The following is a 21,594-nucleotide window of genomic DNA, read 5'->3' on the forward strand; positions in this document are numbered from 1 at the left end:
CTGGCCCTTCTCTCTACTAGACTAGCCATGCCCAGTTCCTGTAACCATTCTTATGTTTTAGGACCATTACTCCCCTAATGGCAAACCTAGATAGCATACTAAAAAGCAGAGACATCATCCTGCCAACAAAGTGTGTATAGTTAAGGCTATAGTTTTCTAGTTGCAAATATGGCTATGAAGTTGGACCATAAGGAGTGCAAAATTGAGGGCTTTGGAATATGGTGCTGGAAAAGACTCCTGCAAGTCCCTTGGACTGCAAGGCGATCAAACTGGTCAGTACTAGAGATCAACCCTGACTGCTCTTTAGGCTAGATCCTGAAGATGAAGCTCAAATACTTTGGACATCAACGAGAAGGAAGGACTCACTGGAGAAGAGCCTAACACTGTGAATGATTGAGAACGTAAGAGAATGAGGTAGGTGGATGGAGTCAATGAAATAGTCAGGGTGAGCTTAAGTAGATTCTGGGGGTTGGTAGAGGGCAGGAAGGCTTGGAGGAACTTGTCCATGGGGTTGCAATGGGTCAGACACGTCCTCATGAGTAACAAAAGCAAAGTCCTAATGCACTAATGAACTTTGTTCCTCTTCTATTAAAATACCCTGCCCCCAAAATGATAGATTTGCTGTAGTTATATCTCTGCTAAAAGGTAATAATTTTGATTTAGAATTAGAAGACAATAGCACATAAAAGTTGAAATCATATAATCAAAAGCATTTTATAGCTGTTAGAATATCAGCTTCCTTTCCAACTACTTCCCTCTAAAGTAGTTGGAAAAGAAGCTACATTCTGTGTGGGAAATACAGTATACCATTACTGCCATCTTCCATCAATTGTCTCCTGCACCTCTATCTTCTCTCAAGGTTTCTTAATAGCTAAATAATCCAAGACAATAAAGTTCAGGCAGGCAGTCTTTGCTTATTTTGAGGACAAGGGTGTTGTTCCTGCAAGAATTTCCATCTTTTCTTCCCCAAATAAACTGATTATCTACTTTAAAGCCCCCCGTGGTATCTTCTGGTGTTTAATAATAATCGTTCTATGATAGCTCAGCAAAACTGTCTTGATTAAAATGAAAACTTGTTAACATGAAATATGTCTACGATCCTTCCCCTTTTGCCTTCATATATTTCCTTCCTCAGCTGATATTTCTGTCCCAGGAATAGTTTATGTCGTACTAAAAGCACTTCATCATTCTTTTGGATAACTTTAGCCTTCAATGGAAGTAGTAAATGGTTGCACCATAGCTATCCATTCACTCCAGGGCAATTCAGAGCTACTGCATTGTAATCATCTTGGATCAGGTAGAACTGGGTAGAAATGCCTATTTGACCACTTAGCACATAATTAATAATAATAATAATAATAATAATAATAATAATAATAATAATAATTTATTAGATTTGTATGCCACCCCTCTCGGAAGACTCGGAGAGAATGACTGTGGACCAGTCACTTTCAGGAAGATTTTAAAAAATGGCTATAGATGGAACAAAGTTAGAAGGGATCTGTGTAAACTGCTTTGAGTAAGAGCTGGATATAAATAATAAACGCCTATAGGCATTGTGTTCTCATTGACTTCATAGTTATGTAGGATGAGCCTAACAGAGTTCAATGACTTATTTCCAATTGATATTCATGATGCAAAAGTATTTATTTAAGGACAAATTATATTAGCTAAATTGTACATAGATTATAAGCTTCATTACCTCATATAGATTCATAAATGAACAGTAACATCCTTGATTTTGTAATAGTGGCATTACGATTTCCCAGTACACAGGTTAGTAAATTTTATCTAAGGTTTTGTTGTTGTTAAATTTAGTGCCGATTTTGCCCTGGGGCTACTCTAGGCAGTTTACAACAATAAAAAGGAAGAAAATGAAAGGAGTGTAAACAAAAGTAAAATAATAAAACGATAAAATAAACATTGAAAAAGGAACACAATTAGAATACATCAATATGATAACCAAAAAATGAATGAGTGGAGAGCAAAGAACAAGAATGGAAGGTGCCATCTGCCATCTATCTTGCAGCTACCTCTGGTGTGGAATTCCACTTGATTGTCAGGAAACTGAAAGAGCCAGGTATAATAGGGTAGGAGCTGACCTTACTTTGCAAGGTAAGATGTTCCAAAGAAGAGACACAGAAGCAGAGAAGGCTCTTCTTCTGGAACTTCATAGTTTCTTTGACTGATGGGATCCAAAGTAGGCCCTTTCTGTTGACATTAGTAGTGGCAGGATGAATTGGTTCATCAGGTAGCCTGGACCTATGCTTTAAAAAGTTTTAAAGAGCTTTAAAGGTCATAACCAACACCTTGAACTACACTACTACACTCAGAAGTAGACACATGGCCAGTAAAATTCAGGAAACAGAGATATATGGCCCATCCTAGGAGTTCCAAAAGACTGCTTTCACTGCTGCACTTTGCACAAGCTGAAGTTTCTGAATGAACTTCAAGGGTAGCTCCATGTAGAATGCATTGCAACAATCCAGTAGGGCTTGAGTAAGTGACTGCAGGAATTAATGATCCAGGACTGGTTAGGACCCATGCACAAACCAGAACTTTTGTATAAGATCTCCTGGTCATGATTGCACTTTGAGCAACACATGTGAGTCCTGGAGTACCACTAGGTTGTGAATTGAGTCTTCATGGGACAGTGCAACCTTTTCCAACTAGGTATTACAAACATTCAAATCCTGAGACTCGATGCACCCAGTCTTGCCAGGATTTAGTTTAAATCTGTGGTCAACTTGTGGTCTGTAAATCTGTGGCTGTAGGGATCTGTTCAGATGTAAACTGATAATACCTCAATCCATGATGGCGAGTTATTTCAGTATATCAGTTGCTAATCCCCAACTCTATTATGCATTATCAGGTTGCTGTTAATTAAATATAGACAGACAACTGTCAAAGACAGAGGGGGGTTTTTTGGTTTCCATTTTTATATTATACAAGATGAAGGGAAAATATTTTCTCTATTAATATATCTTTTTTTTTCTCCTTAAGTTTGCTATTTGAGTCTAATACCTTTTTAACACAGTGCTTAGAATGGTGCAATATATTGAGCTGGAACTTCTAGATAGTAAATTGTTCACTACTCAGTGTGAACAATTTTGCTTGCTATGCTATTTTCAGAAAAATAGCAAGTTTCGGAAAAATAGCAAACCTGTTCTGCATTAATGTATCTTCAAAAACAGTGTATTATTATCAGTCCAGCAAATGCATATTTACATTGAAGAAAGCACCTTGCATTTAACATAGGCATTGGGATGGAGCCTATAGTTATATTTCAACACAAGAGAAACTGAAGAGAAATACACAAAAAAAGATGTTATTAATAGTATCAATATACTGAAAACCAGTCTGGACCAAATTGATGCAATCAAAATGCACAATTAAAAAACAATTAACTAAGAACAATATTAGCATACATTTCAAACACTGTATCTTTGTTTAATCAGATATTCCTTTAGAAAGTATTGTTCAGTTTTCTTTCCCCAGCTTAAGGTACACGTTAATGTAATCTTCATTTCATATAGAATTTGAAATATTATAGTCGGAATTCCTCATAGATGCAACACAGTAAACGCAATCATGTGCTGCTCATATTAGCAGTTGTAATATATTAACAAAGAAATAATCTCTTTAATTATTCTAATAAGTATAATGCTTTGGTTATTTATTTCCAATAATATTTCATCAACAAATTAGGTCCTTCCCAACAAGATCTTTAACCACATCCACATTTTATATATAATACGTACACTAGACTGAAACTATTTGAAATACGTAAAATGCTAAGCAAATTATGATTGTCTCCCTTTGTACATATATTAACATTATAATGAGTGTTATTGCTATTCTTTGTGCATGTATTAATGTAACAACATTTAGTAATGCTTAGGTTACCCATATGCTTACATAACAAGATTAGAAATATTTATATAGTATTTTAAGAATTTCAGCCTAACTTAAAAGTATGTTCTGTAAATATATTACAAAATTATACAAATTATTTTCAAAAAGACAAAGAGATACAAAAGAAGCTTCATTAAAAAAAACTATTCAATTTACAATTATAGCTTGATATTTCTGACATAGTCAAACCATGTTAAGTCTCAAAGTAGTTTGTAGCTTGAGACTATAGCAAGCAATTAGGCCTGGAAAACTTGAAATGCAGATAGCAAGGAAAAAATCCTATTGTTCCATTTTATGCCACCATTTTTCAAAATTTCTATTTTTCAACGATTGGATTCATATAACATGCTTACCTCAATTTCAAATCAATTCTTTTTCTGGATGCTCATAATACACTGCATTTTAAAATAAACAGCTGAGTTTGTGCAATTAAAAACAAACCACTTGCAAATTTTGTCTAGAACACCTTAGGAACTTGTCCAAGGAATCGCTACTGACTTAAAGGCAACAATCCATCTCCAAGATCTAGCCAAATTTAATTACGTAAATACACCAAAGATATTTTAAATGTACTTATTATTAACTATGTTATATCAAGTGAATCAACAAAAACTTAAGTACAGGATTCAATCTGCTACTACTAGCAGATGACAGAATCTAGTTGATCTTATCAAGTTAGGAAACTAAATAATAAGCACAAATTGAATCCACTCATGGATACATCCAATAATTCCCCACGCTGAATTTAAGCTCCATTTTTTATAATATTAAAAATATTACATAAGTACTATGACATAATTAGCACATTAGTGGCAGTATTCTTTTTAATAAAATGTTATGAGGTAAGATTGTCATTTATACATTGAAATTTCAGATTAGTTTTCCATTTATTTTAGAATATTTCTCACTAAAAAAGTTATTAGAGGCAAATAATGAAGGCCCCTATGAATTCCAAAAGAAACATTTTTCTTAAAAAGCATTTGGCTTTAACATTGTCAGTAGTAGCCAGTTTGACAAACATAACAATATTAGTTGAAATGGCAGGCAAATTCAGTCTCTAACTATTATGTTACTATGTAATTTTTAAAAATAAAAGACAAAAAATAGTAACTAATGTAACAACCGTTTATAAGTTAATGGGCATTCATCTTTTTGATTTCACTTGAATTTAAGATTCAAGCATAAATACAAAATACTGAAAGCAAAATATAGAGTAAATGATAATATATAAAAAAGGCTCTATGAAACAATAGTAGTTTGGAAACATAGGAATTAATTCAAACTTTTTTGTCACAATATATTTTCATTAATTAAGGAGAACTATGAAAAAATAGTGTACAATATGAATCTTGGAATTCCCATGATTCAATTAAAAAAGCAAGCATTTATGTCACAATTCCTCTGCCAATAAGCAGCTTTCATTAGAAGAATCATCTTGCCCATGAACAAGAAAAGTACTACTTAGAAATATGACCAATATTATACAACACTGATAATGTTGTATAGCTAAAAAGCAGCTGGGACAACCACACAGTTATGATGATATGTTTCTAACTTGCTATGAATGAACTACCACTCCCAAAAAAGCACACATTCAGGTTGAAAGAAAAGACAAGTATCGTTAAATACTTTAAATCAAGACAAACCTGTACACAATTACAGAAAGAGTTGGCTGTTTTGCAGTCAGATAACAAGGAAGTGAATTAGCGAAGACTTACGTGAATTCATATAGTCTTTATAGTATCTCTAGCTTAACTCCCATTAAGAATATCATGAGTAAGTTTATAGAGATACATGGTTCAGTGCCCAACTTCTATTGAAAATCAATAGCCAAGTTCATACTACATCCAAGGGAATATATTCAATTGATACATACAATGAAGTAATGTGATTATCATAAAGCAGTGTTCCCAAATTTGTGTCCAAGCTCACTGGATCCATGTCTGAGTTTCTTAAACTAGAATACTTTTAAGATGTGTAGACTTGGACTCTCAGAATTCCCCAGCTAACATGGCTGAAAGATCAAACCCACACAACTTAAATTTGCCAAGGCTGAGAAACATAATCAATGTAATTGATTATGGGGATTGGGAATCCTGGGAACTGCAATCTTAACTATACAGTATTTATATATTTGGAAAGTCTATCATAGAGCAACATATATACATGAATATATGTATTATTGATAGAATTGACAATAGATCTCTATGACTCAATTTCTAAGAAAAAAAAACTTTTTTCTTTACAAACATAAGTTGCTTCTTAACATCAGTATTGTAATTTCTCCTGAGTACAGTATTCTGCACTCTTTCAGAATTCTGTTCAAACCATGCAACAATTGTGTTCTTTTGATAAACATTTACTAACTAAATATCTTTAAATTAAAATGAGGTAATATTGGTGATGCTTGAAAATCAATGACTCATTTTTCTCAAGTTAAAAGAATACATTTTAGGAATTAATTTTCACAAAGATTTCAAATGTTCCTTGGTGAAAATGTTCCGGTTTAGTATTCCTGTTTGATATTCCAAGAAGACTAGTTATAGAATATATTTCTAAATTTGAAAATGAATTTTATTCTTCATCCAACATGGAGAAAGCACTGGCCCGAAGAACCTCCATGCAATTGACCAGGATTAGAGCTCCAGTTATTTCTCGCCATTGTTTGCTCACAGGGTTTTTCATTTTGTCCAAAGCTAAATGCAGATCTTGCAACATATCTCTGTAACTGTCTCCATGGTGAGCACTCCAAGTATAGAGAAAATCGTAAGCTGGTTTCCACATCATCTGAAATTTAACAAAATCATGTTTAGATGCAAAACAGTTCAGTAATAAGTAGATAACTGCATACAGACACTTGAAGTTAGATACTGAATTGTGTCTGACCTATGACTTTCATATATGAATAGAATAGAATTATTTATTGGCCAAATGTGATTGGACATGCAAGAAATTTGCCTTTGGTTACCATTTCCCTGAAAATAATACCCTGTCTTATATTTTCTGGAACCCCGAAATAAGTGCTTAACCTTATTGACTTGCACTCAAATGCCTGATTGGGCTTATTATCAGGGGATGTCTTATTTTTGGAGAAACAGGGTATATGCTCATAGTGCACATAACGTAAATAAAATAGATTAATCAATAATCTGGACTTCTGTGCAGAGTATGATAAAACACCATCAACTACCTTACTTTTATGCTAAATTCCAGTCCGTATATAACCAAGCTTTTTACAACTCCATGAATCATGGAAATTAAAGCATATTAGTTCCAAATATGCTCACCTATCAATGTATATTAACATTTTCCTATACAATTCAAATAGAAAAGTTCTCTAAAATGAATTGTACTGTTCAGGATCTATTTTCAGCTCCCTAGAAAGGAATACCTAGCAACAGTTTCATCTTGATATATTTTTACTCTCCTGAGCCATTTAATGTGCTGTTAACTTGTTCATACTTAAACAGAGCTTTTAAATAAACTGTATATCTCAAATTCTGTCATTTGTAAGAAATAATTATTTCATTTTTTGTTTAAAGCTTATATGAAACTTTAAAAAGATTTGCAAATTACTCTGAGAAAACAGTTCTTTTTATAGTATATATAAAAAAGATTTATACCTGTACCTGTAATTAAAATCTCTTCCTTAAAAAAGGGTGGACATCATCTGCTAGACTATTATCAATGTAACATTAAATACGATATTATTCCGGTTTATGCAAAAGTGTACATATTATGAGAAGCAAAAAGAACTACCAAATAAAACTGTGATTATTTTTTTGAACAAGAATAACTTAAAATCCATGAGTGAATGGAACGTAAGATGTTAGATTTTTATTTGACATCCACTTATCTGGAATCTCTGGCTTAGCCACTATTTTCTTCCCATCTATTAACATATAGTAAAGCAGGCCCCAACCTTTGGGGCACTAGGACCAGTAAGGTGGAGAGAGATTTTTCTGCTGATGGGAGGGCCTGATTTTGCATACTGCCTGCATCCCGCAGCTGGGGCTTCGCTTGATTGCACGGCCTGATTTCTGGGACCATTCCATGAATCAGGGGTAGCGAACCTCTAATCTAGTACAAATGAAACCAATATTTTTTTCAGTAAAGAGACAAATGTGGAAAAATTAGTGAAGATTGGACTTAATCCCTGGATAGTTCAATGGATTTGCAGCTGGCTGAAGCGTAGACATCAGAGAGTTATTGTTAACGGCGAGTATTCTGAGCAGAGTCAGGTTACAAGCGGTGTGCCACAAGGGTCTGTTCTGGGTCCTATTCTTTTTAATATGTTTGTGAGTGACATAGGGGAAGGTTTGGTAGGGAAGGTTTGCCTATTTGCCGATGACTCTACAGTGTGCAATAGGGTTGATATTCCTGGAGGGGTCTGTAATATGGTAAATGATTTAGCTTTACTAGATAAATGGTCAAAGCAATGGAAACTGCAGTTTAATATTTCCAAATGTAAAATAATGCACTTGGGGAAAAGGAATCCTCAATCTGAGTATTGTATTGGCAGTTCTGTGTTAGCAAATACTTCAGAAGAAAACGATTTAGGGGTAGTGATTTTTAACAGTCTCAAAATGGGTGAACAGTGCAGTCAGGCGGTAGGGAAAGCAAGTAGGATGCTTGGCTGCATAGATAGAGGTATAACAAGCAGGAAGAGGGAGATTATGATCCCGCTATATAGAATGCTGCTGAGACCACATTTGGAATACTGTGTTCAGTTCTGGAGACCTCACCTACAAAAAGATATTGACAAAATTGAACGGGTCCAAAGACGGGCTACAAGAATGGTGGAAGGTCTTAAGCATAAAACGTATCAGGAAAGACTTAATGAACTCAATCTGTATAGTCTGGAGGACAGAAGGAAAAGGGGGGACATGATCGAAACATTTAAATATATTAAAGGGTTAAGTAAGGTCCAGGAGGGAAGTGTTTTTAATAGGAAAGTGAACACAAGAACAAGGGGACACAATCTGAAGTTAGTTGGGGGAAAGATCAAAAGCAACATGAGAAAATATTATTTTACTGAAAGAGTAGTAGATCCTTGGAACAAACTTCCAGCAGACGTGGTAGATAAATTCACAGTAACTGAATTTAAACATGCCTGGGATAAACATATATCCATCCTAAGATAAAATACAGAAAATAGTATAAGGGCAGACTAGATGGACCATGAGGTCTTTTTCTGCCGTCAGACTTCTATGTTTCTAAGGGGAGAAATAGGCTGTATTTTCTTTATTCCAAATTTAAACACATAAACCCATTCCCAACTGAGGATATATAGCTATAGCAGTATTTCAACATCTATAAGCATTCGAGAAAGGAAATTAACTATGGATGTTTGTTTTTATATATTATATTGGCCAAAAATAGCACAGGTAAATAGAAAAAACATTTTAAATGCAATCCAATTGTAGTGGTTTAACTGATTTTTTAAAATTTATTTATGCATTATTACAATTTTAAATATATCTGTCACTGATACTTTAATTTTCATCACAGAGCCATGGACTGGATTTAATATTTACATGCCATTTCAACCCTATTTTACAGAAAGATTTACCACAGTAAAAATTTGAAGAATTATCTTAAATTTATACTAAAGCTGAAGAATTTTAAGCATTTCTACAGATATAGAAAACTGTAAGGAAAACAAATAATACATCATATTCTAAGAATTACATAAGAAGAGAAGAGATTATATATAGAAAATAAGAAAAACAAGTGGGATATCAAAATTAAAAATAGACCTATTGTTGAAATTTAACCAATGTTACTTAAATCATCCATTTTGTCAGCCATGTAGGACTTATATAGGTTAGGTCAATCCCTTCAAGCAGGTTAATGAACAACAGCATTTTAAATAATGTTGGTAACCTTCAATTAGGTCAGGCAGTACATCATAATGCAACATTTTCAGTAGTTAATTGTGGTGAAACTGCAGTGGCCATAATGTTATTTAAGATTGAAGAAAAGCATATGAATTATCCTTTTTTTTAACAATAAAAGTTTAAATTTAAAAATAGATTGAAGAAAAGCAGTATGAGAGAAAGGATATGCTCACATTATACATTATGTACTGTCTTACCTCTATCAAAAGTGCATTTTTTATTTAAACATAGATACTGTTAATGATGAGACCAAAAATTTACTGTATTGTAGATGCTGTAATAAAATGATTAAGGGAACCTGCTGCACGAATCCCAGCGACCGATTAGGTCCCACAGATTCGGCCTTCTCCGGGTCCCGTCAACTAAACAATGTCGGTTGGCGGGCCGCAGGGGAAGAGTCTTCTCTGTGGTGGCCCCGACTCTCTGGAACCAGCTCCCCTCAGAGATTAGAACTGCCCCTACCCTCCTTGCCTTTCATAAACTCCTCAAAACCCACCTTTGTCGTCAGGCATGGGGGAATTGAGATATCTCCCCCGGGCCTATACAATTTATGTATGGTATGTTTGTAGGTATTTCTGCTTAAAAATGGGGTTTTCTTAACTACTATAAATTTTAAAATGTAAATTATTAGATTTGTTATGAATTGTTTTATTATGTTGTGAGCCGCTCCTAGTCTACGGAAAGGGGCGGCATACAAATCTAATAAATAATAATAATAATAATAATAATAATAATAATAATAATAAAGCATAAAACGTTGACTCATTCTCTCAAGTTTCTCTTATGGTGACAATTTTCGGTTTACAGATGCATTGTTAACTTTTGTAGCAAATGAATACAAGAGAAATATTGTGAGACTTACCTCTGGAGCAACTTCTCCATTTTTGTTATGATGGGGAGTCTCATAAGCATCAATTTGTTGTTTTGTAAGTCGTGCTAATTTTTCTGCCAACTCTCTCCAGTTCTTCCCAAGTTTTACCGCTGCAGTAAAAATAACTGTATCCTGGGTAATACGGGCTACTAATCCTTGACAGTCTAGCTTTAAAAGTGCCTGGAAGCACAAATGTGATGATTATGTTTTAAACATTTTTAATAACAAATAATTATAGCAAAATAATAATGTAACTGCTTGGAAGCATAATGATAGAAAAAGCTTAACTTTTTACTGTATAGAATTGTAATTTTCCCCATATTATTTATTAATCTTTTTTAAAATAGAAAATTGGTCTAGATTTTGAAAACAATTATTGAGAAATTTCAGACAGTAGAAATATAAGAGTTTCTCTCCCCCTCTCTCCATTTTCTGGACATATTGGAAAGCCAGAAACCAAGTGATTTCCATCATTAAAGATAAAGGTTCTTCTCGCACATATGTGCTAGTCGTTCCTGACTCTAGAGGACAGTGCTCATCTCTGTTTCAAAGCCAAAGGGCCAGCATTCTCCAAAGACGTTTCTGTGGTCATGTGGCTGGCATGACTAGATGCCAAAGACGCATGGAACGCTGTTACCTTCCCACAAAAGTGTTCCCTATTTTTCTACTTGCATTTTTACATGCTTTCAAACTGCTAAATTGACAGAAGCTGGGACAAGTATGGGAGCTCACTTCATTATGCAATGCCAGGGATTCAAACCGCTGACCTTTCTGATCAACAAGCTCAGCATCTTCGCTACTGAACCCATCACGTCCTTCTTTCCAACATTACTACTCCATTAACACAGAAAATAGCACTGTAAGTTACATAGACCTAATTCGCGCCTTGTGACTCATTAAAATTCATTTGAGCATTAATGTTGGTATGCTAGGCTATGAGACCTTTGACATACACTGAGCAGAGAATTTTAACAAAATGTGGATGTGTGGTAAAGCCAAAGGAAAAGACACAGACTTTGTTATGCTGAATAAGTACTATTTATATATATACAAAATAGAAACAATCCATAACAAGCACTAAGCAAACATAAGCACTAAGCAAATACACTGCCTCCTCAAGGAAAAGCAAAAGTGAATGAGTGTTAAAGCATCATTGAGGGAAGGAGTACTGGCGCCCTCTTATGGCGAACCAGCCCAAAATATTTAAAGTGATAGTACAAGAGACTACAATAGGTAGTTTACAATGGCAAACCCTAACAACCATGTACCTTGTACTAACAGTTAGATTTATATTAACCACACATGTGCCAGGAGAACTGCATACCCTATATACCTTCCCCCACCTAAAATATAACTTTACAAGGTAGACTGAGCAGAAAAGAAAACCATAGAAGTTCTAAATAATAAAGTGAGGTTATGTGGCTAGAGACTGACTTCAATCTGAATCTTCCCTATCTCAGTCTTGGCCAAATTGACTCAGCTATCTTGCTTGGTTCCTATTGACCACAGGATTTGGTAAACAGTTTTGGGAAGGTATTTTCATAGATTATAATCTATGAAAATACCTTCCCCAAACTGTTTACCCCATCCTGTTTGCTTCTAAATTCCCAGGCCTGTCCTCCAAACAGAGCTGAATGCCCTGGTTTATTCTCATGTCACATCTTGTTTGCCAGACACCATGGATCGTGGCTTATATGCCATGACTAACTGTGTTTTACTTATCCATACCTATGGGTTGAGAGAAAAAGTAGGAGCATTTGAACCTTGCCAACTGTGATACGAAAACATTCCCAAATGTACCGTACTCATATTTTAAATTACTGCCTTTTTTTAAATGATTTGGCTTGATTGTTCATCTAACTTAAAAGGATGACATATTCTTAAAGAATAAAAGTTATGAAAGAAGAGATAGGATGTTTTTCCTGTAAGTGATTGCTTATAACTCTAGCGAATTAATGAGAATCCCTTAGCTATCGTCTGACAATGAGAAAAGCTATGCTTGTTACTTTTAAGCTATATGGCTTTAGTAACTTTGCTAACAAGCACTATGACACAGAAACAAGAGAAAGGTTGTTTTTTTAAAATTTCTACTGTAAAACTTGGCACTCTTCATTTCTTCTTCCTGACTTGCTCATTTTTTTCTTTTTATCTCTCCAGTTATAAACTATTTATTACGAATATTACAAAACCCCAATTTTTAAAAAGCACATTTAATTCTAGTATCTGTATTGATATAATTATATTAAAATCTGGGAATAGCAAAAGACATGCATTTTCCTGATTATAATTAAAGGAAAAAACAGAAAAGTACACAACCTCTTTGAAAGAAAGTATTTCAAGGATGGGATCTGCAACATTGCCTACCTCCCCACTCTGATGGGTCATATAGATGTGACTGGCAAAAGATGATCCTATAACATTTGTTAAAGGTTACTAACTTATGAACTGCTGTGAGTCATTTAACAACTGAGGCAAGAAACCTTGTCAAAGGGGGCAAAATTCACTTAAAAGTCTCACATAAGTGCAAATTGGGCTCAATTGCAATCGTTAAGTCAAGGATTGTATATATAAATTAAAGATATCTCATAAAATCCAGAAGAATTATTTTTACTGCTTTCTTTTACAGAGAACTCAAGGCATTAGGATTATATGAGCAATCTTGATTTTTGTATTTGTATTTATTAGATTTGTATGCTGCCCCTCTCCGAAGACTCGGGGCGGCTAACAACAATAAAAAAGACAAGGTGAACAAATCTAATATTAAAAATAATCTAAAAAAAACCCAATTTAAAGAACCAATCATACATACAAGCATACCATGTATACATTCTATAAGCCTAGGGGGAAGGGAAAATATCAATTCCCCCATGCCTGACAACAGAGGTGGGTTTTAAGGAGCTTGCAAAAGGCAAGGAGGGTGGGGGCAACTCTGAGGTGATGAGGGCATGAGTGACTGTGAGCAGTGAGTCCCGGTCCAGATAGGGCCGCAACTGGTGCGCCAGGCGAACCTGGGCAAACGCCCCCCTCGCCACAGCTGAAAAGTGTTTCTCTAATGTGAGCTGTGGATCGAGGAGGACGCCCAAGTTGCAGTCCCTCTCTGAGGGGGTCAATAATCCCCCCCAGGGTTATGGACGGACAGATGGAATTGTCCTTGGGAGGCAGAACCCACAGCCACTCTGTCTTATCCGGGTTGAGTTTGAGTCTGTTGACACCCATCCAGACCCCAACAGCCTCCAGGCACTGGCACATCACTTCCACTGCTTCGTTGACTGGACATGGGGTGGAGATGTATAACTGGGTATCATCCGCATACTGATGATACCTCACCCCATGCCCCTGGATGATTACATTCAAATTTGTAATTTGGAAAAAAAATTTGCTTTGAATCAAATTGATTGAATGTAGATTTCTAATCAATTCACAGGAAGTGTGTTTATATACATGGCGATAGCTAATTAATTTGCAGTTATTCATAGGGAATATGTATATACGTTCTAGTACAGGGATGTCAAATTCAAGGCCTGCGGGCCAGAGTTGGTCTACATAGTGCTTTGATCTGGGCTGCCATGGAAACAGAGAAGGGCCAGCCCGCGGTGCCTCTGTCAGCAAAAAAGGAGGTCAAGACAGCTGTGCATGGCCTTCCCAAGGCTCTGTTTTCAATGGTGTCTTGCAACCCTCTGTCAGTATAAATGGAGTTTGGGGGTGGGACATGTGTGGCCCACCCAGGTTCCATTTTTGGCCATGATGACCTCCTACAATCCTTTGCCAGCAAAAATAGAGTTTCCATGGGCTCAGTTTCACTGGCAGAAGGCTGCAAGAGCCAAAAATGGAGCCTTGATAAGTGACATCAAGCTGGCCATGCCTCCTCTGACCACACAACCTACACACCGATTCAGCTCTCAGTGAAACTGAATTTGATACCCATGTACCAGTATGTCAAGAATTTTTTTAAAAATGTCTTACACTGCAGGGGTAAATTCATTGGTTGTATATGTAAAGTTGATAGCAGCAGAACAAAAAAAGCACCCGATTATGAATTAAAAGAATAGAGGAATAGAGGAAAAGTTAAGAAGTTTCTTTCATTTTCTGGCTCCATCCTGTAAGTCACAGCTTACCAACCAGTGGTCTGTCGACCACTGGTGGTTCTCAGCAAAATTTTGGTGGTCTGCGTTGCGGAGCACCCAGGGGGAGAAGTCCTGTGACTAGAGCTCTGGAATGTGGGACCGGCCAGGCAGCTCATTGTGGGACTTGAAATCTCTGCCGTAGAGGGAGATGCATGCAAATTGTAACTTTGCATTGCAGCCCTCGCTGTCTAGAATGAGCTAATGTTACAAGGGATGGTGGTGGCGCAGGCTGGCTGAAGCAATGGGTGTTGGCAACCCCAGCCTCTTTCTTCCTCCTGATGTGGCTTCCTGTTGGGTGAACCTACCAGTTGCTGTCCCTGCCCCTCACTGCCCCTTCCCACTCATTTCTCACCTTGGCCTGAGAAGGGAAGGGTGGCAGATGACAATTTGGTCCATATTCCAGACCGGGAATGAAGCTTCATCTCTTCCTAGATCTCTTTCCAGCCTTTTTTGGTGTTCTGCACACCTTGGTCTCTCTGTGAGATGCTTGACTCACTGGGCCAGCCCATGACATGAGAGAGAGAATCAGAATTAGAGAGAGAGAGAGAAAGAGAAAGTGGGGGAGACAATCAGAGAAAGAGAGAGAATCAAAATTAGAGAGAATGAGAAAGAGGAAAAATTAGAGAGAATCAGAATGAGAGACAGAAAATGAAAGAGAATCTGAAAGAGAGAGAAACAGAGAGAAAGAATGAGAGAGAGAGAGAGAGAGAGAATTAAAGAGATGGTGAGAGATGAGAGAGAGAAATAGAAATAGAAATAGAAGACTGACGGCAGAAAAAGACCCCATGGTCCATCTAGTCTGCCCTTTTACTATTTCCTGTATTTTATCTTACAATGGATATATGTTTATCCCAGGCATGTTTAAATTCGGTTACTGTGGATTTACCAACCACGTCTGCTGGAAGTTTGTTCCAAGGATCTACTACTCTTTCAGTAAAATAATACTTTCTCATGTTGCCTTTGATCTTTCCCCCAACTAACTTCAGATTGTGTCCCCTTGTTCTTGTGTTCACTTTCCTGTTAAAAACACTTCCCTCCTGAACCCTATTTAACCCTTTAACATATTTAAATGTTTCGATCATGTCCCCCCTTTTCCTTCTGTCTTCCAGACTATAGAGGAGCCGGGCTTGATCCGCTGAGCCTGGCTGGCCCGGAAGATCGTAGCGCGCGTTGGCTGCAGCGGCGGCGACATTGCTGCCGGCTTGGCTTCGCTCGCCGCTGCAGCCAACGCGCGCTACGATCTTCCGGGCCAGCCAGGCTCAGCGGATCAAGCCCGGCTCCTCTCGGCCCAGCATCCCGGGCCAAGCGGCTGCCTTCCGTCACTGAGCCTGGCTGGCCCGGAAGATCGTAGCGCGCGTTGGCTGCAGCAGCGAGCGAAGCCAAGCAGGCGCGCCGTTCTCCGCTGACTCCTAAAGCGGGGAAGTTCGCCAGGAGTCAGCGGAGAACGGCGCAACTGTTTTAAAACGATCGGAGCTTTCCAATGAGTCCCGAAGACAAACAGCAAACTTCCGTGTTTGTCTTCGGGACTCATTGGAAAGCCGACATGGGGGGCTTGCTAGCACCCCCCCAAACCCAGGTTGGGGGTTCGGGGGGGTGCTAGCGAGCCCCCCATGTCGGCGGCGACGTTTTAAAACAGCCGCGCCGCCCCCCAATCTTCGGCTCCTCGCTAGCGCTGCGGAAGTTAAAAACACCATCTGCACATGCGCAGATGGTGTTTTTACTTCCGCAGCGCTACTTCGCGAAAACCCGCTCGTTGCGGGGGGTCCTGGAACGGAACCCTCGCAACGAGCGGGGGATCACTGTATATGGAAACAGAGAAAGCGTTCGGAAACTTCAGATCGTGCAGAATGAAGCTGCAAGAGCAATCATAGGCTTCCCCAAATATGCCCATGTTACGCCAACACTCCACAGTCTGCATTGGTTGTCGATCAGTTTCCGTTCACAATTCAAAATGTTGGTTATGATCTATAAAGCTCTTCATGGCACCAGACCAGATTATCTCCGAGACCGCCTTCTGCTGCACGAATCCCAGCGACCAGAGTGGGCCTTCTCCGAGTCCCATCAACTAAACAATGTCGTTTGGTGGGACACAGGGGAAGAGCCTTCTCTGTGGCGGCCCTGGCCCTCTGGAAGCAACTCCCCCCCAGAGATTAGAATTGCCCCCACCCTCCTTGCCTTTCGTAAACTTCTTAAAACCCACCTTTGCCATCAGGCATGGGGGAACTGAGATACTCTTTCCCCCTAGGCCTTTACAATTTATGCATGGTATGTTTGTATGTATGTTTGGTTTTATAATAAGGGGTTTTTGTTGTTGTTTTAATATTGGATTGTTACATGCTGTTTTTTATCACTGTTGTTAGCCGCCCTGAGTCTACGGAGAGAGGCGGCATACAAATCCAATCAATCAATCAATCAATCAAATCAATCAAATCAATCAAATCAATCAAATCAATCAAATCAATCAAATCAATCAAATCAATCAAATCAATCAAATCAATCAAATCAATCAAATCAATCAAATCAATCAAATCAATCAAATCAATCAAATCAATCAAATCAATCAAATCAATAAATAAATAAAATAAACATGCCACCTCATTTTGGACCAGCTGTGACTTCTGGGTGATCTTTAAGGCTGTTGCAGTGTGTTGCAGAGTGTGTCCCAATAGTGCAACTAAACTAGGCTGTGACCATGAGTCCAAAATATATTGAAGTGAGAACTCAGTACCTGCCTGTAACTTCTTATAGTACCTATTTCTTTTCCTGGGACTGTATAATGCAACTGCTTTAAGACACTGCATGAAGGTGCTACATTCACCATCTGATACTACACACCCATTATCATCACCTGTTTAGCAGGAAATCCAAGTTGATTTAATGCTGGATGCGAATGTGTATGTTGGAGGAATGGGGGTTTTAAAAGACAAGAGTTTCAAAATACTAGTATATTCACATTCAGCTTTGTTTAAACAACTTCATTATAATCCAAACAAACCTATAAACACAGATGGTGAAAATGAAGTACCAAGCCAGAAAACTCTTTTATGTTGCATTCCAGCTGTTGCTCATCCAAGACAATCTTTCAAATTTAAACCATCATTGCTATCAACTCAACAAGCTCTGAGTTACAATAGGAAGGGCAATATCATAACAAGTATTGTTAAAGTCTTCCCCTCCTCATCCGACAGCCCATAGTACTTACCACAGAGAGTTCATATAGGAAACGTCTTGTGCTTCTCTGAGTATGGCAAATTTCTTTAAGTTTCTTCATAATATATGCTACTTTTTCAGACTCCTTTTCAACTTGTAATGCATTTAAATCATACCGGGACAAATCTGAAAACTGAAGAGCATCAGCCAAAGCTTTCCAATCATTTAAATTCTCTGATACTGTGGATAAGATTGTTGAATAGATATAAGTCAATTTTTTAAACGGCAATGCAATCTGTTCAAGGAGGCTACTAGTCATGATTTCACTATCCTCAACATCAACAGTCTGGTTTTCAGTTATCACTTTGATATTTTTGCAGTGTACAAGACCAACTTTTCTTCTAAGAACTCCTACATACCATTCTTTAATTTTTGTTTGCCCAATAGCTTTGACCTTATCTTCTCCAAGTATTCCTATTGTATCACCTTTAAAATATTCTAGTAAATAATCGATTTTACTTTGGCGTAACACTGTTTTGAGTGCTGTACCATAGCGGGTAATATTTAAAACCTTGTCTTGAAAGGTAGGGTATTTTATGGTGGGCAATAATAATAATGGTGCAGATTTTATTTCCTTGCGTTTTTCAATTCGGTTTGGCTTGTTAGTTATTCCGATTAATAACTTAGGAGGTGGTTCAGGTGTGGTAATGTAAAACTGGCATGCCAGGTTGTTTTCTGGGGCTTTGATTTGAACACGGAAGACAAAAATATGTATTTTCCTATTGCAGATTACAGAAAATGGAAAATGTCTCTGAATTACTCCACCACCTCCTTTCAGTTTTTCTTCTTTAATTTCCTTCCTTTGTTCTTCTTTCTTCACTTCAAAATCTGGGTCACAGGAGACAACAGAAATGCTGAGGTCTTGCGGTTTCTCCAGTGCAAATGTGTGCTTCCCCCATAGCTGGAAAATAACTGGGGGCAAGCTCTTTCCTCCCCTTTTAATGTCACATACTGTTAGTTTCTCAGGAACATAGTTGTGATCAAACAAAGCAAACACAACAGTGAACGATGGATGGATATGTTTTGGTCCATAAATCCCAACTGAAAGTTTTCTGTGGATATATTCCCAAACACTTACAAGAGAATTAACTGTGTTTGTTTGAGCTACAACAACGATATACATCAAATGACTAAGATCTGTCAATTTCACTTGTACAGTATCTTTATAAATGTAACAATTGTGTATTTTTTCAAATGGCCCTTCCTTATTGCAACTACACAGACAAACAATTTCAGTCATTACCTGACTAAAAGGATCCTTTTTTATTTCAGCTGCAATTTTCATCTCTAGTAAAATAGCTTCAGTAGTATTAAGTTTGCTCAAGGTAAGTTCAATCAAAGGGGTCAAGGTGGTTGAAAACTCATCGTTTAGTGATGGTGGAGAATCAAGGATGGCCTGTAGGCCAACTTCTTGGAATTCTCCATGTGCCACATGACCTTCAGGGAAATGAACAGCAATATCTGAGTCCGGAAGCTGCACCGAACCACCTTCATAATTCACTTTGCAGACTATATGGGTTTCTATAGATTGGGTCTGTGACCATCCAGGACCCTGATTTATCACATTCAAATCCAGGCAAGATCGGGCCAGTTGCCGTTGATTCAACCAAGCTGTCTTATAGGCCTCACGTTGATTCTGAAATGTTTCACTCTCTGGAGGTAGGATATAATTGGATGGCTCTGTATTAGAAAAATCACACCTTACATCTATAATATCCAAAAGATCTGAAACACTCCTAGATTTTGCAGATCTTTTAGAAGGTTTGCGACAAAAGAGATATTCGATATTTAATTCATCTCCGGATGAAGCAGCAGATTCTCTACCATTTGAATCTCTAAAAAATAAATCTGGATCTTCTTTCAAGATAGATATCCGTCTATTGTTTTTTTCTTTGTTGCACGATTCAGCTATGTCATCTAAAAATGGATTAGATGCTGACAGTTCCTTCCAAAACGGATTTGTCTTAAATCCACCAGGGGCATCTTGTTTAAAGTCTCCAGTCCAGTGTGATTTAAGATGCAATTCATTTTCTTTATTATCTGTTTTTTGGGATGAGAGAGAAAAGGTGAAATGTAAATTCTCATCTCAATTTATTTAAATATACTTAGAATAAAGTGAAAGGAAAAAAATACACATTTATCCACCTAAACTCATTTTTAGAAATTCTGTGTCCATTTGGAAAATTATCATTTTCTTAAGGTTCTTTTAAAATTTTAAATACAAAAACACTCAATATAGTGTGGCCATTTGTAGTTTGGTAGTTAGCTTGAAAGAAATTACTACTCCCAGACTGACAGTAAAATAACTATTGAGCAGGTATAGCATGTAATTCTGTTTTCCAAGAAGTAAAATCCCCTAGAATACAATTGCACTAAATTAGAATAAATGGTTAATATTTTTAGGATGCAATTGTTATCTTCAAATTGGAGTATGCTTCAAGCTTCTTCAATTGCCAACAAAACAATCTATGAATACTGAGGGGTGTTATCTATCCTGATGCCTAACACTTTATTTGATCAGGTTCCACTAAGCAAAGTTCTAGGTTAGTATAAAAGTGCACTATTGTAGCCCTAGGGATATATATTAGTCATGGTGAGATAGCCCTAATAATGCCAGCACAAAATTTCAATTTTTTTATAGTCATGCATCTATCTTAAATTGTTAAGTCCTGTAAGATATATGACAGGACCTTACTTGAATTTAGTTTTTGTCTTGGGATTTCTAGAGAAGGTTTACAGATATCATCTATTCTCAATTTGCTATTCTTCTCTTGCAGGAATGGGGGGTGCTATTTCTCCCCAACACATAAAATATTATGAATTAGTGATATTTTTCAAAAAGCACAATTTGTGATCATGTTACTTGCTTTGGAATAGAGAACCAAGAAAACCCACTGAAACTGTCATTGCTTAATATTTTATTCTATATAATGGAATGTTGACTCCCCATTTCATGAGTTTCTACAGAAGAATCTGGCACAGAAATAATGGAAATGTTAGCAAAACAAGACTTGCCATGGATTGATAAGGCATGCAATATTTTGAAATTATAAAAACAAAGTGAGGAGTGAACTTGTCACTTTTAGCATTCCATTTGTAATATTAGATCTTTATTTTAATTATCTCCATCGGAGCTGAACGTATGTGTATTTAAAAGTTCAGAAGACTAGCTCTCTAAGCAGCTTAAATAAGAGACCTCAGATAGACCTCAGCTTATGACTGTTCACTTAGTAAGCACTCAAAATTATAACAGACTTGCCCCTCAAAGCTACTTATCACCTTGTTGTTGCAAAAGTGCTTTTGCCAAAAGGCAACTGGACTTCCTTCATTTTTTTCTTTGCTTCTCATCCAAAATGATTTTTCAGTTTTAACTTGACCTGACCAGGCCACAGACTAGAAGGACGGACGGATGAAAGGAAGAATCTATTTGCCCTTCTGGGAAAAGCATATTTTGTACAACCATGACCGGAGGATTGACGGTCTCCATAAACTATTATGACCATGGTCACCTTGCCAAATTTTGGATGCTCGAGTCACCCTTATGGCTGGTTGCAACATTCTGCTCTCACATGAA

At 37.1% G+C, this 21,594-nt stretch overlaps 1 protein-coding gene across 4 annotated transcripts in view; it reads right to left on the bottom strand.

Annotated features, from left to right (window-relative positions):
* MACC1 (MET transcriptional regulator MACC1) overlaps positions 1–21,594 on the bottom strand; it is a 53,202-nt gene that overhangs the window by 12,214 nt on the left and 19,394 nt on the right. For 3 of the 4 annotated variants that reach the window (XM_070767385.1, XM_070767383.1, XM_070767384.1), the window contains exons 3-5: positions 18,013–20,060; positions 10,678–10,866; positions 1,629–6,702 (exon numbers count right to left, since the gene is read on the bottom strand). In XM_070767385.1, coding sequence (XP_070623486.1) covers positions 6,490–6,702; positions 10,678–10,866; positions 18,013–20,060 — 2,450 coding nt within the window. In that variant the 3' untranslated portion in view covers positions 1,629–6,489. Of the gene's footprint in view, positions 1–1,628; positions 6,703–10,677; positions 10,867–18,012; positions 20,061–21,594 lie in introns of those variants that run through there. The other variant, XM_070767386.1, reaches the window with a different exon arrangement.

This window comes from Erythrolamprus reginae, chromosome Z (assembly GCF_031021105.1).
Source record: "Erythrolamprus reginae isolate rEryReg1 chromosome Z, rEryReg1.hap1, whole genome shotgun sequence".
In the NCBI taxonomy this organism is placed as follows: domain Eukaryota; kingdom Metazoa; phylum Chordata; class Lepidosauria; order Squamata; family Dipsadidae; genus Erythrolamprus; species Erythrolamprus reginae.